The sequence below is a fragment of the Pocillopora damicornis genome, chromosome 4, assembly GCF_964200805.1.
Source record: "Pocillopora damicornis chromosome 4, jaPocDami1.2, whole genome shotgun sequence".
NCBI lineage: Eukaryota > Metazoa > Cnidaria > Anthozoa > Scleractinia > Pocilloporidae > Pocillopora > Pocillopora damicornis.
The window spans coordinates 14634266-14648447 of record NC_142673.1 but is presented as its reverse complement, the minus strand read 5'-3'; the positions used below and the strand labels follow the sequence as shown (position 1 = coordinate 14648447).

The 14182-nt window shown below is 37.3% G+C and overlaps 1 protein-coding gene across 2 annotated transcripts; it reads right to left on the bottom strand.

The window, feature by feature from the left end:
* Positions 1-1428: 1428 nt before the first annotated feature.
* LOC149046931 (uncharacterized) lies at positions 1429-13513 on the bottom strand. Of its 2 annotated transcripts, none has more exons than XM_089202903.1 (10): positions 13387-13513; positions 13127-13206; positions 11065-11135; positions 8866-9475; positions 8414-8731; positions 8045-8155; positions 7380-7471; positions 3613-3681; positions 2822-2906; positions 1429-2003 (listed from the first exon to the last, which is right to left on the bottom strand). In XM_089202903.1, exons 4-10 carry the CDS (start codon positions 9449-9451, stop codon positions 1798-1800), a joined length of 1467 nt encoding a protein of 488 aa, XP_089059029.1. In that variant the 5' UTR covers positions 9452-9475; positions 11065-11135; positions 13127-13206; positions 13387-13513; the 3' UTR covers positions 1429-1797. The 2 variants fall into 2 exon arrangements, with proteins under 2 accessions (XP_089059029.1, XP_089059031.1); XM_089202905.1 differs by having other exon boundaries at positions 8866-9472; positions 13387-13510.
* Positions 13514-14182: the final 669 nt, after the last annotated feature.

Below are 14182 nucleotides of genomic sequence, written 5' to 3'. Positions count from 1 at the left end.
TTGCTATCATTCCATTGATCTCATACCAGGCATTTGCTGAGCTTACCTCACGCGAGATACGCCTTTCCAAAGATACCGGATCCGTATCGGCAGTGTAGAGTTGACCATCATCTGCATACATATTTAATTGTACAGTTTTAATTTGAAGGAATAAATCATTTAGGAAAATATTAAAAAACATTTGTCCAAGAACACTGCCTTGAGGTACTCCTCGCCTGACTTCTTGCCAATCAGAGCTTGTATCACCTACTTTCACCCGCTGCATCCTACCGTGTAAGTAATCTTTATAAAGCATACAACTTCTTCTGTTGACACTATAAGCCTTCAGCTTCGCCAGCAAAAGTCCATGCGGTATGGTGTCAAAAGCCTTAGATAAATCCGTTGATATCACTACAACAATTTGTTTGTTATCCAGACTACGCTTCCAATCTTCTGTTAACCTCATTAACGAGGTTTCACAGCTATAGTGTCTCCTATACGCTGAGATGTAGTCAGACAATAGTTCAGTGTAGAACTGGTCTAGGTGAGAAGCAAGGAGTTTATCAAAAACATTATTTAGGGCCGGTAAAACAGTAACTGGTCGATAATTTTCTTTGCTCAATTCATCATTTTTCTTGAAAAGAGGTGTTACCTGCCCCATTTTCCATCGAGAAGGATATTTACATTGTTTGATCGATTCATTCATTAACTCTGCTAGTGGACCAGATATCACAGAAGCGGATTCCTTAAGAAGCCGCGGAGTTATGGTGTCGTGGCCGCAGGCCTTGCGTGCGTTGATGTTTAGTGTGATCACCACAAACCGCATAATATCGAGCCAAGCTTTAATAATTATTCGATTCAAAAGAAATAAATTTATAATTCGCAGTCAGAAAAAACGCAAATCAAGTCGTAATCTCGTAGCTAAATTAAAAAACTTCACTGTAAACTTACTTCTGTGGAGGGTCGTTACAACAGTCTCACTTTACAGGTTAGCAGATTCTCCAGGTAAGCGGATTTAGAGACAGAAAAAATGATAACAAAATGACTTCTTTCTCACTTCGATTCCGCTCAAAAACTAACTTGAAACATAGTAATCTAACGCTTTTAAATCAATCTATAGAATTAATGTCAATCACGATTCTTGTCATTAAGTAAATCTATCAACAAGAGGCAACGCCTACTCGATAAACGAAAGAAAAAGATGCATTCTGATTGACTACTCGAACTCCGAATGTCCTTTGCTATTCATCTCCAAGCAACTCATGTGGGACTTGCGCCTTCGTCTTCGTGTACTATATTATCTCACTAGTCATTTCCGCTAAGGTGAATAGTTGTTCATCATTTATAGCAGCAAGGACCACAAAACAACCTTAGTAATGGGAGGTAGGCGACGATGTCAGAGAGAGAGGAAGAGAGGACCCAAGGACTGAATTTGTATATTAATCATTATTGAAAACCTGAAAATAGTATATTTATTAAAACTCCATTCTTTAGCTAGTTGCAACATTTACATTTCCATAACCACAGCGCCTACAACTCCACATCCTCCTTTGAGAAGTAGCTTTGTCTTACACAATTGTCTGTGTTGAGTTGTCTGTGTCTGAGCTTGCCTCACTGTGTGGCTTATCAGTGGAGAATCTCACAGTATTCAAAGGGTCAGGACTCGAATCTGCATTGTAAATTAGAGATTTTTTCTTTAACCCACGCTCGCGACAAATTTCCTCCAACATTTCAGTTGAAGAAAAGTTCTCCAAGCTGTCATACATTAATGCTTTCTTTAAGAGGATTCTGTCCCCTTCAAATAATCTGCTGATTAACCTATTTATGTTTGGTAGTATAACGGATGTCTCTTGCACTTATATAGGGATGCCACTTGCCGTCGTCGTGATAATACACTTGAGCGTATTCAGAGTTAACCGCAAAGATCTCTGGACCTCTTACTTGAGGAATGTTATCCCACCGAGAAGCCACGTGAACAACGCCCCCGTAAGCATAGCGGTCTATGTTGAGGTAGTAGTGCATCCCTTAAAGACAAGAGGAAAGGAAATGAGTCAGTGCAGCGATTACTTTGAATGTAGAAAGAGTTTCCTTCCCCATCCATCCTGATTAAGGAAGACTTAAAATTGTTTAAGAATAACAACTTGACTCTTCCTCTCGCTTCACCCTCGGGAACACGTGTGTCTATTTAGAAAAACGTGGACTGCAAGGCACCTTTTGTCAGAAAGATCGATTTTCTAGCTTTTGTTATACCCAAACAAGTCATAGAATGACTGATAAGTGGGCGAGATAGCCCCCAATACGGAGTTGACATCTTAGCACCACAGCTTTATGCTAATCGTCCCTATGGTACATTCGCCTTACTGTGAAGTCAACTGTCTTACAGAGAACATTTCAAAACACTACTAGTCTAGAAAGCTCCATCAACCATGGGAATCCCATTTTGGTGACTTCCATATTGCAATGTGATAATTTTTTTCGGGTTCACATTCACAAAGCAGATGAATCCTATTACAGAAAAAGAGCAATCAGATTCTATATAACTTCTCTGTCATCTTAACTTGGCTAAGTCCTGAGCACAGGTCGGTACAACTAAGCTAAAGTGAATCATTTTTCGTTCCCTAAAATATGGTTAGGTAATTTCATTTACGAAGGATTAGCAACAGTGCTCTGTGCTCAGTGATCACAACTTAAGGCATTGTAATGTGTGCAACTGTGAGAAATCTCCCTTTTGATGATTTTTGTTTTGTAACCTCAGAATACACTACTCTATTTTATTTCCGGTTCGTTTTTTATTGTTCTGAGTCTTAAAGGACGAATTAGTCAAGATTAAGTAGTAAAATACCTTGACGATCCATGGCTTCAAATGTCAAACTCAATTTGTCTTTTAACTTCTCCCAATCAAACTCTACTCCATTTACCTTTGGAGTCTAAAACAATGGAGTTGAGATGTAGATAACACTATTAATCATCGAATAAAGTAGCTTTAGATTCCTGATCTGCCATCATTTAACCCTTTAGTCCCCAGAAGTGATGAGCATGTAACTTCTCCCAACAATATCCATACATTATCCAGCAAAAAGGCAATGAAAACACCCAAACTTATCAGGTAGAAGTAGTTATCTTGATCTAACACCAAATTCTCTCACGTAATTTAAGAGAAAATGTGTAGCAGCTGGGGGGGGGGGGGGAGAATAAGGAATCAGAATCTAATGGGTTAAGAGGTGATGAATTACAAAACTGTATCCTCAAAACGCCCTGTTACCCAAAATGGCTCTTTTCAGATCCCTTCCTTTGTTTGGGATCCCAAGAGGGTGCAGAAATAGCCAGTCCTATGACACCGAATGGTACATTATTCTCAGAAAACCATAGAACTTAAAGGAGAACTACGCTTCGGAAACGAAAACATTTTCATCCCCGCCACTAAAAGCGTACCTAAAAGTTTTCTACTTTCTGCCTTTGGAGACTCCTAAGACTAACCTAGCAATTCGAAAATTGTTTTCAAAGATGTGGCAATATCACGTTTCTGTCGGTGTTAATGTTCTGCTGCCGTCTATACCGAACAATAATATCTTTGCTCCGCAAAATTATCATGACGCGAGGTATTTATTCAAAGATTAACTGTACGTATCGTACCTGTCTGTCAAATGTCTTGTAAACAAACGAAAGCTTATGGCCTGGTATACAGCCACAGTTAGAGTACCACATATCAAACTCTTTCCCTAGCGCGACGAACATTTGTTTTTCTCGGTTCCAGGTGTACGCGACCACTAAGCCTTCGTGATGCACAAACATGCTCTCTGTTGCGAATTTTCAAAATGGCGGACAGGCTAAAGAGGGAAATAAAAAAAGCAAAGCGATTTTTCAACAAATACTTGACATAAACCCCCGTTAGAAAGGCGAATCCACAATAGAAAGATACAAAACTGTATGATATTGAGATCAGGGAGGTTGACAAAATCAACAAGAGAGGTTGAAAATTCATGACGTTGGCTATAGCACATGCTTCGATGAATGGACACCCTTGAGGGCCGATAGAGGATCTGGATATTTTCCGTTTGTTCGCAGCGAAAAGCTGTTCATTCCCTCGGAAAACTCTCTAGAGGATAGAAAAGAATCGTTCCATGGCCAACTTGCTCGTGAAATAAAGAAAAAGCTTTGGTCTGGACGGCGAGAGGACCCTGATATAAACATAGACCTTAATGTTGACCAAGATGTTTTCATGGAAGGTGTTGGGAGTGTTTTGCCCGGTGTTCTTCAACGAGGGAAGATGGTTTACCAATCGGAGTCAAATAGGGTGCTTGATTCATATCTGGGGCTGAAGTGGGATGAAAGAATTTTAAATGTAGCTGAAGATTTTGCCTATGTAATTCCAGGAACTATTTAGTATCGGCTGGGACAAAGAAGTCCAATCATTGAATACAAGCTCATCGTTGTAGGTGTTCTTAAACCCTTTCATAACCTGCTGCCTCCAGGAACTGAATCCTGTTTTTCTTCAGAAACAGTTGTTTGAGGGCATCAACCCCTTTGTGAATTGTGGATCTGAAGAAATCTTTAGAAGCTCTATTATTGTATTTTTCCAAGCCTTGCTGTGTGTAAAATGCTATGTTCTGATAAAGTGACAGGAACTCAGGAACATGATAACATAGTGCATGCATGTAGGGAGTGACATCTTTTGCTTGGTAAACTTTGAGAAAGTGCTCAAACCATGATTTGCTATTTCTTTGCAGTTCAAGAATACCCTCTTCAGATGTAAAATCTAGCCTCAAATCACCAATTATGTCCATAAATTTAGCCCAGATCACTTGTATGTCTTTGTTTTGACAAGCATAGGTCAGAATTTTTATATTCTGAAAGAGTTTCAACTTTTCTGGTTCAGTAAGATCTCTATATTCCAGCTTTTTGCTCTCTTTGTTGATTCTAAAATTAAAAGTGATTCCCATACTTTTGATAAATTCTTCATAACATGCCATGTGTTTATATTTATCTCTTGGGAATCTATCAGAGGTTTTTTTTCTTGTAAACAAGTTAATCAAAACATCTGAAATCCTCAGAAAAAAATGTAATATATCTATGATGACAAGGTCCATAGGTATAAAATCAAATAATGGTTGTGCCTTACAGTTTAATTTCCTTCCAGTGGAAAACCTTGCTATTTCGGTGACAGTTCTAGCACCAAATTTGGGGTCATTAATTGACCATGTTTTGCTTGTGTCCCACCATTGCTCCTTGGGACACTTGCACCACACACAAGCATAATCCTCATTTGCCCTGCCTAAACCACATACCAGTGCTAAAAATTTCAAATCTCCACCTAAAAAGTATTCAATTTTATAGGTGCAATTATTTGCACTTATCTCCTTTAAGTTTGACATTTCCATTTGAAGGTCTGCTAGGCTGTCTCTCAGATTATGATATGTCTCTGTAGTTTTTATAACAGCAAGTACATAATTTCCCTTCTCAGCCATTGCCACATCCTTTTCATTGAGAATAGTAAATGTGAAGTTGACAACTGTAAGCCGCTTTCCAATATTTGTACCATCACCGCTAAGCTTGATCTTAATAGTTTCTCCATCATTGATTTCTCCATTCTTCTGAAGCCTAACAATGTGATCTTGCAAACTTTCTGCAAATCCTAACTGAACACCTTCAGCATCTCCTGGTGTTGGTTTCAAGTTCCATTTACTATTTAGCTCATTAATTCGCTTCTTGATGGAATATGTATTGGGGAGACCATTAGCCTTAATGGCAATTTCATGCCAGGCTTCATTTGAAATATTGAATTTATCTTTGAGGTAGAGCCACATATTTATGTTATCAATGTCATAATTATCAAGGGCCTTTGGGTCAGACTCTGTAAATGGTAGCTCTCCCTCTCCAACAAGATTGAAAGTTTCATATTGATTAGTCTCAGTGTTGAGGACTTCAATTTTGGTTGCAACAAAATTGTACAGCCCAAGAAAAGAGTGTAGTTTGGTACTCGTCCTTCAGTTGGTTTTTAATTCTCTTTTGATGGTGCTTAGAATAGTCATAAAACTTCTTCTTAGCAGGGCCTCTACCTTTTTTCCCATTTTTAATCACTTTTTTGGCCAATTGAATAAATTTTTTTCTTGTAGAAGGCCCCTTTCTTCTCAGCTTTCTCGAGAGCTTCTCGGGCTTTTTCATCCACTCGCAATCGCTTTGCCTTCTCCTGTACCAACGATTCTTCTAATTTTCTTTTTTCTCCCCTTAACTGGCTGTTCTCATCTTTAAGCTGATGCACATCAACCTCGTTGTAATACACCTTAAATCGATACCGAGGGCCCGCTTCCAAATTGCTAAGAAGTGCATTTAATTGCCTTCCGCCACGATTACTAGCTTTCTTGACAGCTTTCTGAAGGCTGAATATTTTCTTTCTGAAGACTTCTGAAATGCGGCTATTGATTATTACACCTCGTATACCTGATTGCTCAAACACTTTGTTTACGATTGTTGAAAGGACCGACTCATGGTTTTCTCCGTCTTCGTCTTTATATTGCTTTGAAATAGTATAGATTAGTAAGCTGAAACGAAAAATTAATCGGGGAAGTTTACGAAAAATACAGCCAACAAGCTTAGAAAAGGCATTTATTTAGACTTCATACTGCGACAAACTTCACAAATCTTACTTGTTTATCTCGTAAGTAAACGATGGCAGATTAATTCCCGAAGCGCTCTCTGATTTTCCAGATCCCTCTCCTACTGCTTTCACGCTTACAAAACAGGAAAAAATCAAAAGGAGGAAGATACAGCTGTTTTGAAACGCCATTTGACGAGGGTAAATCTGCTTTTTGTTCGACACTTTACATATCAAAACAAAGGAAATTTGTTACTCTTTTTGATTCTGGCGGTACATTTTTAATTTGCGCCTGCGTAAAAGAGGTATCGTTTGAAACCCTTCTCTTGGTTGTGTTTTGATCAAAAACGCCTTGTTAATTTCACGCAACCGCTCGGAGAAAAGGTAAAAATGACGGGGGTAAATCTGCTTTTTGTTCGACACTTTACATATCAAAACAAAGGAAATTTGTTATTCTTTTTGATTCTGGCGGTACATTTTTAATTTGCGCCTGCGTAAAAGAGATATCGTTTGAAACCCTTCGCTTGGTTGTGTTTTGATCAAAAACGCCTTGTTAATTTCACGCAACCGCTCGGAGAAAAGGTAAAAATGACGGGGGAAAAACTTTACCTTCAAGTTAGAAAATTAGCGAAATAGAAAGCCAAAATATTATAGTTTAAAATTTCAGAGGTACATTGAGTGCTTTTTCCGTAGAGAATTCGCACGATGGTAAAATATTCGAAAATTACACTCGATTTGAGTGGGGCGTTGAACTGGGCGTGGTCGCTATATTCATGTTAAGACTATTTGTACCCCATGAGTTTGATATGTAGCGAAGCGTAGTTCCACGGGCGAAGTGCTGATACAGAAAGATCACAACCCCAACGAGGAGAATAACCACTAAGATTTTCCAAAACAGTGCTGAGACAAAAATAATAATAATAATAATAATTAAAAAAAATTAATTACCAGTCGCAATGCATCTATTGAAACAACGACAAAGTCTGAGCTCGAGCCAAGTGACCCCACCAGCCGGAAGTTATCCCAGACTAGGAGTATTACTACTCCCCCCTTGACGGAGTGCCAGTCCATCGCAAGCTTATTCCCAGCGTTTCAACAGGCTCCCCTGACAATTTACTTACAAAGTGCTTAGTTACTTCTGGTATATTTGTAAGGCGTTAGACTCGCAAATATAGACTCCACATCCTTTAACTTCACGAAGTTTTTGTAGACTGACATATTGACAACAACTTGTTTCCTAAACGACGTTTGTCAAAGTGTGAATTTTGATGCCAAACTATTTCATGTTTTCTCTTTTCACCAGCTATTCTTGTTCTTTCTTCTATCTCTCTTTGCTTCTTAATTTATGTGATAATTTCATTAGATCAAGGAGCCCTTAAATTTTTCATAATAAGGGTGGATTAATACACTGACAAGTGGATAGCAATGGCGTGCCATGAAACAGGTGAAAAGTATCTCGGTGTTTGAATCTACCTGCCCTGGAGTACCAATAATGGAACATGCCGCATTCTCCGAAAGATTGTTCATAAAGGATCAATACAAATGCGAGAAGAAGAACGAATACGAGCAATTTCCAGTGGAGTCCTGAAGATGAAAAAGGAACAATTATAAGTACAACCCATGTTATTACATTTTTAGTAGTTAAAGAAACAGCACCAGACAATGCTCTTCAAGCTGCTAATTAAGCCATCTTCTATAGCGTTGTGAACTGAATACTACACGCGTTATGATTGGTCGTTATAATCGTCATAATCTAGCTATCGGAGTATCAGACTTTGTTCAGCTTTGGTTTTACAACTCTTCATCGTAAAGGACTTGAAACTCCAATTAAAACTTAATTACCGCTCGCAGACATGTCCGCAGGGACAGTCTCCTCTCTTGAATTCAGCCTGTCGATTTTTTGTGACAAAATCACTCCTTCTTTTTTCAGTTTCAAGCAATCTTCTTTAACGAAGTTTAGACCTCTCTTCAAATCAGCATGTTTCGCTTCAAGTTCTTTGACTCGCCCTTTCAAATTGCTAAGATTGTCCCTCAGTCCCTTGTGGCTTTTTCCCCAGGATTCTTTATTTTCGTCAACAGATGTCCATAATGCTGCCATTTCCTCGTGAAGAAGCTTTAACACCTCACTGCTGATCTGTTGTCCGCCACACATCTCGATCCCTTAAATAATAAGGAGAGATATTCGTTGGACAAATCCCAACATTTTGTCAAACACAGTCCGCTACGTGTTAATTATTCACCAAAACGTACTTTACAAAAGATACCCAACTAAAATGTTCCTTAATGTCACTCACCTTTCTGTCTCCACTCTTGCAAGTCTTTCAAAAAATCTTTTTTCGATGCTTCAGGAAGGTTCAGTTTTGAGATCAGTTTTTTCATAAGCTGAAAACACTTCTGGTAATAAGCTTCAGTCCAAATTGCAATCTTACAATGGCCCCATTCATTACGAACCAATTTACGTACATCCCTTGCGATAACACTAGTTCCATTACAAACATAGTTTGGTGCTGCACATAGAATCGAGAGTGCTGCAGATGAATCCATTGTTTCATCAAAACCTGTGAAACCCGACGAGGATGGCGTCACAAACAGTTTAGCTAATGACAGTTCATCTTTAACACGGCGATCATAGTTGCAATCAGATGGATGTTTTGCGTTGTTGTTGATGTTCTTATATTCAAGGTCCACAGTAGAAGGTGGAAATCTTTCATGATAATAAGAGGATGTTTGTAAATGAATGTAAGTTGGTTCAAGAACCATTTTCTGATACAATTGACGTATTTCTTTCCCAATGACACTCCTAATTGCAGGTGTAAGAACCTTTAAAATGCAAATTCCAACCACAAGCCATCGCGTTTCCTCAGGATTTAGCTCATCCATGGTTTGCCAACTTAGGACAAACTGCTGGAAACAATTAAAGCAGATCTGATTAAATTTAAGTTTTTTTTCAATCAGATTCTTGCATTCTCAAATTTTAAAGGAAACTTTCCTTGATAGATGTATGAGCAGCACTAATTCAACCCCTACACATCAATTCATATGTTATCAGAATATAAAGCTCCCTATTCAAAGAACAAAGATACTTGTCAAAAATTTTGAGTCATTTCCCTAATGGGGACTTACTTGACCCTGGCTTGGCTCAATATGATCACTAAAAAGATGCAGAACTATAATACTCATGTATAATTTTTAAAGAATATTGATACATACTGTAAGAGGCAGTCAAAACACTGAAATTCAGTTTCTTCGATTCTAAATGACAAAACACTGTGAGTGCAGACGTAAAAACATCTGTCTCCATGTCGAATTCACGATCACACTGAGGAAAAGGTGACCGAAATTCTACCTATAAGAAAAGACCACCCAATGATACGCTTATTTACAGCTGAATCAACTAGCTTATTATAATTTTTACTGAATGGCTTATGATAGTGTATTATTTCCATTCATTTTCAACGTTTAAATAAGCACACACTTTTCATTGGACGAAAATAAACAGTCTCTTTTAGCCATTTCCCACAAAGTCAACTTTCAGATTACAATTTTTTAAACAATTTAGGGTCTTCTTATTCCAAAAATCCATGATTGGGACGGATATGAAAAATTTTAAATTTCACCATTTAAGCAGTTGTAAAATGATGTGGGCCATGATGGTTTTCATTATTTTTATCATCCCCTAAAAGTCAATCTGGTCATCTGATGAGATATACTTTTACAGAAACTGAACAAATTGGCTGTTATAATTAATAGCTATATGTAATGGCAATTTATGAATATCTTGAACATGTTGAATTGTTTACACAATCGTCACAATTTTTCCAGCACTGAGTAAGATTTTGTGCTTCAACATGCTACAAACATCATCAAAAGTAACCTCCACATGAAAAAAGTAATTAAAGTGTCTGCTTTAAATCCTAATGGAACTCATTCGCAGCCACATGTTCCAACTTTGTTTTTGTTTTTGTTAATCAGGAAGTTGATAATTATTAACACAAATATTTTTAAGTTGAAGCATGTTGTGAGCTTGCTATCACCCTTCTCCCAAAAATCATATAAAGGGTCCATATAAAGGGTCACAAATACAGAACCTTGCATTACAGCGACCAGTTGCATCCTACATTGGTCATTACACCTGTAACGACCAAAGCAACTTTTTAATCATTAGATGCATTTCAGCTGCCAGGTGCAACATAATAAGACATGGTGTCAAGCACTAGTGAAGGATGACAACATCCAATTTATACTCCTGAGCATAAATTCAAAGGATTGAACCACTGGGTAAAGATTGATGCAAATTTAATTAGTGACCCATCTTGCTACTTTACCACTATGTTTCATATTCAAAGCAAAATACTATTCATGAAAAAAAGAGAATAGAAAATAATAACATGAACATTTTTCATTCTCATGAGAATAAGACACAAAAAATCCTTACATATATGTATCATATTTAAAGAGGGAAAAAATGGAAAAAAAAAAACATATATACCTACCCTGTTTAGATTACCTGCCTTCAAAAAATCACAACATGAGCAGTCAGAAAATGATGGACATGTAATAATTACTGGAAAAGAAAAACATAAAAACCGTAGTTATTCGGTTATAAGGCGCACTCGGCTATAAGACGCACCCCCAATTCGGTAACTTCATTATTGCATGTTTTCAAACTGAGAAAATCGCTAAAATACTTGGTTATAAGGCGCACCGTTGTTTGGGGAGTAAAGATCGGTCAAGTTTATTGTAAATTCTTTCATAAACTTACAAAAAAGCGAAAAAGTCGCGTATTGATTTTAGTTCACCGTTAATCAACAAAAGCAGAATTGTCGCACACGCGACCACGCACACAAACAAAAGCCTTGATTAAACAAGATGTACCGCCGAGAATGCAGGTCTCAGTGCACTAAAAAGGCTGAAAGGATGAAGAAGGTATTTACCTCTTCGCTTGTTTATTTTCGTTTCGTTTTGTGACGTATCAAATTACTAGGCACGTGCTCTCGAGTACGTATCACATCTATGCAAATTTGACTTCGCTTGTCTTTTCAGAACCACCATATTCATAAAAGTCAATGTGTGTGTGTCATTTTATTTGCTTGAAATCGTACCAGTAACTGTGATCAAAAAAAGTTGTTTCGGGAAAATATTCGCCTATAAGACGCACCCAAACTTTGGCGGTAATTTTTAGTAGAAATTAGGAATTTCTTGAAAAAAACGGTGCGCCTTATAACCGAATAACTACGGTAAATGTTAATCAAATGTGAGAGATATTGACAGTCACAAAAATTCCATTGAAGATGCTATATTTATTCCTTTAACTCCCATGAGTGACCAAGACCAAATTTCACCTTACAATATAAATATGTTATCAACCAAATAAGTGACAAGATTTAAGAAAAATATCAATTCGGGGATAATTAGTTGATCCAATGCTAAATTCGATGAACTAACATTATAAGAATTGTATGACTGACAGTAAGGAGAATTACAAATTGGATCTGGGAGTTAAAGGGTTAAGGCAGTAATTGTTGCTATTGAACAGTGTAATGAACTGAAGAAAGCTTTAGGATAATCTGAAAGACATAAACAACATAAGGCTGTTTCACTCGATCATGCTCAAAAGGGGTTGTTGGAAAATAATTGAACTCAAGAGGAATCCTATAATGGTAAAACCTTCAGATATATCAATTCATGGATACTGCATGTGTCTGCTAACTTCAGTCAGCACGTTGAAACTGGAAACTGAGGAAAGCTAATATGTAAATATGTCATTCGACAAACTGCGAAGGAAAATATTGATAGTCTTTGGGAAACTTAGCTTCGAATTGGCTGTTGCATAAATTTAACATCTGCAGACTATTCAGTGGTTCCTGTTACTAGTGAAGTAAAGCTATATGCTGAAGCACAAATGCTCAATAGCCTCTTCAGTGCACACTGAACCTCAGTCGCCATTTTCTTTCCATCCCACCCTCTTCCATGGTTATTTATTATGGAAATATTCCCTATCTTTTTGGGTTTTCTGTATGAGAAAGCCTCTCTGTTAATATTATGTTTTAGCACTGTTAGATTTATCTGCTTATATGCACCAAATAAGAGCCACATTTTTTGGAAAATTAGTTAACTATAACTAAGACTGGACGATTTGTCCCAAACATTACTTGTGATCACAATTGTCCTATGGTTTATCAGATTGAATTTAAAGGCACAATAATTTTGTCGAAAAAATATCATCGATAAATAATGCCTAACTCGAGTTCTCGGAAAACATATTGAATTGGAGAAGGCAAGTCATTCTTTAGCGACGGAAATCGAACTGCGAAGAAAGGGTTTCGCTTTCAGTTTCCTGTCGCCTACGAAAACAGCAATTTCCGCCCTCACTGATACGCATTACGTGTTCCAATCTTAACTAAAGCATTTCCCTGTCCCTTTAATCTAGATCAGTAACGACTGCTGGTAGTAAAACAACTGGTCTGAGTACAAAACAGACTCTTACTAAAGTATGAAATTTAAATAAAGTGACCTTTTAGTGCGCATCAATTCATATTTCATGAATCTTCTTACCCTTCACATGATCTTCTCGAGAACGGTCCTTCAAACGAAATAATTACACCCGGAGCTCGTGAAGAGGCGACGCAATCGTCCTGAAAAAAGAAAAAAAGTAGCTTATGTATCAAGTATATCTTCACCATACACTTATTTTCAAAGGCTTGTGTTAAAGTATTCGTAATCATACGCATTTACGCGAGAGAAATACCGTAAGTCAACAACGGGTTATTTAAGTTAAAGTTACGGAGTGAATAACTTTACTATTTTGTCTGTACCTGTGTACTTGTATGTGAGTCACACCTGTCAAAATTTTCCTGAAACCAGCAAACAATCTACAATCAGACAGAAGTTCTTCAGGATCTTTTTCTTTCCAAACAACGGTCGGTGCGTAACAGTGAGAATAAATGAAACAATAAAAATTTGCATCGAACTCATTCAACTGTGGTGTCTGTACAATTTAAGTCTTCCTTTTGAATGTACGACTTAAAGCAGAAAATGACTTTTGCTTGAGAAATCAGCCATCTCTCGCAAAAGGATCCTGTTTTTCAAACCAGATATTATTATAGTTGAACTGTATTTGGCATTGTAAAAGATCAGTACTGCGGAAAATATTTTTGCATGACCATTTGGGAAGAACCCCACAAAGCTAAAAAAATGAGAACATTACAGTTTTTGCATATCGTAAAGCTTTAAGATCAATCCTTCACACATTTCATCTTTAATCCATGTCAATATTTTTGTTGATTATTCTCTCCCTTGTATTTTACCAGCTTTCTTATCAAATATATTTTATTGAATCCTTCAAGTTTGGTCTTTCCGCTAATTTGTTCAAGGTATAATGTCTCACAGACGAAAAACATTACAGACTACAATAATGATATTTAATGATGAAATACCCGAGTCAGATCTCCATGCCTCCTTTCTTTCTTTTTCATTTTTGATTGGGTTCTTCCTAAGAAGCTTTATTAACTCTTAGATGTAACTCTGTTTAAAACAGTTAGATTAGAAGCTCGAGATTTCTATCGCGTGATAGTTGAACGGTCGGTGCATAACAGTGAGAATAAATAAAAA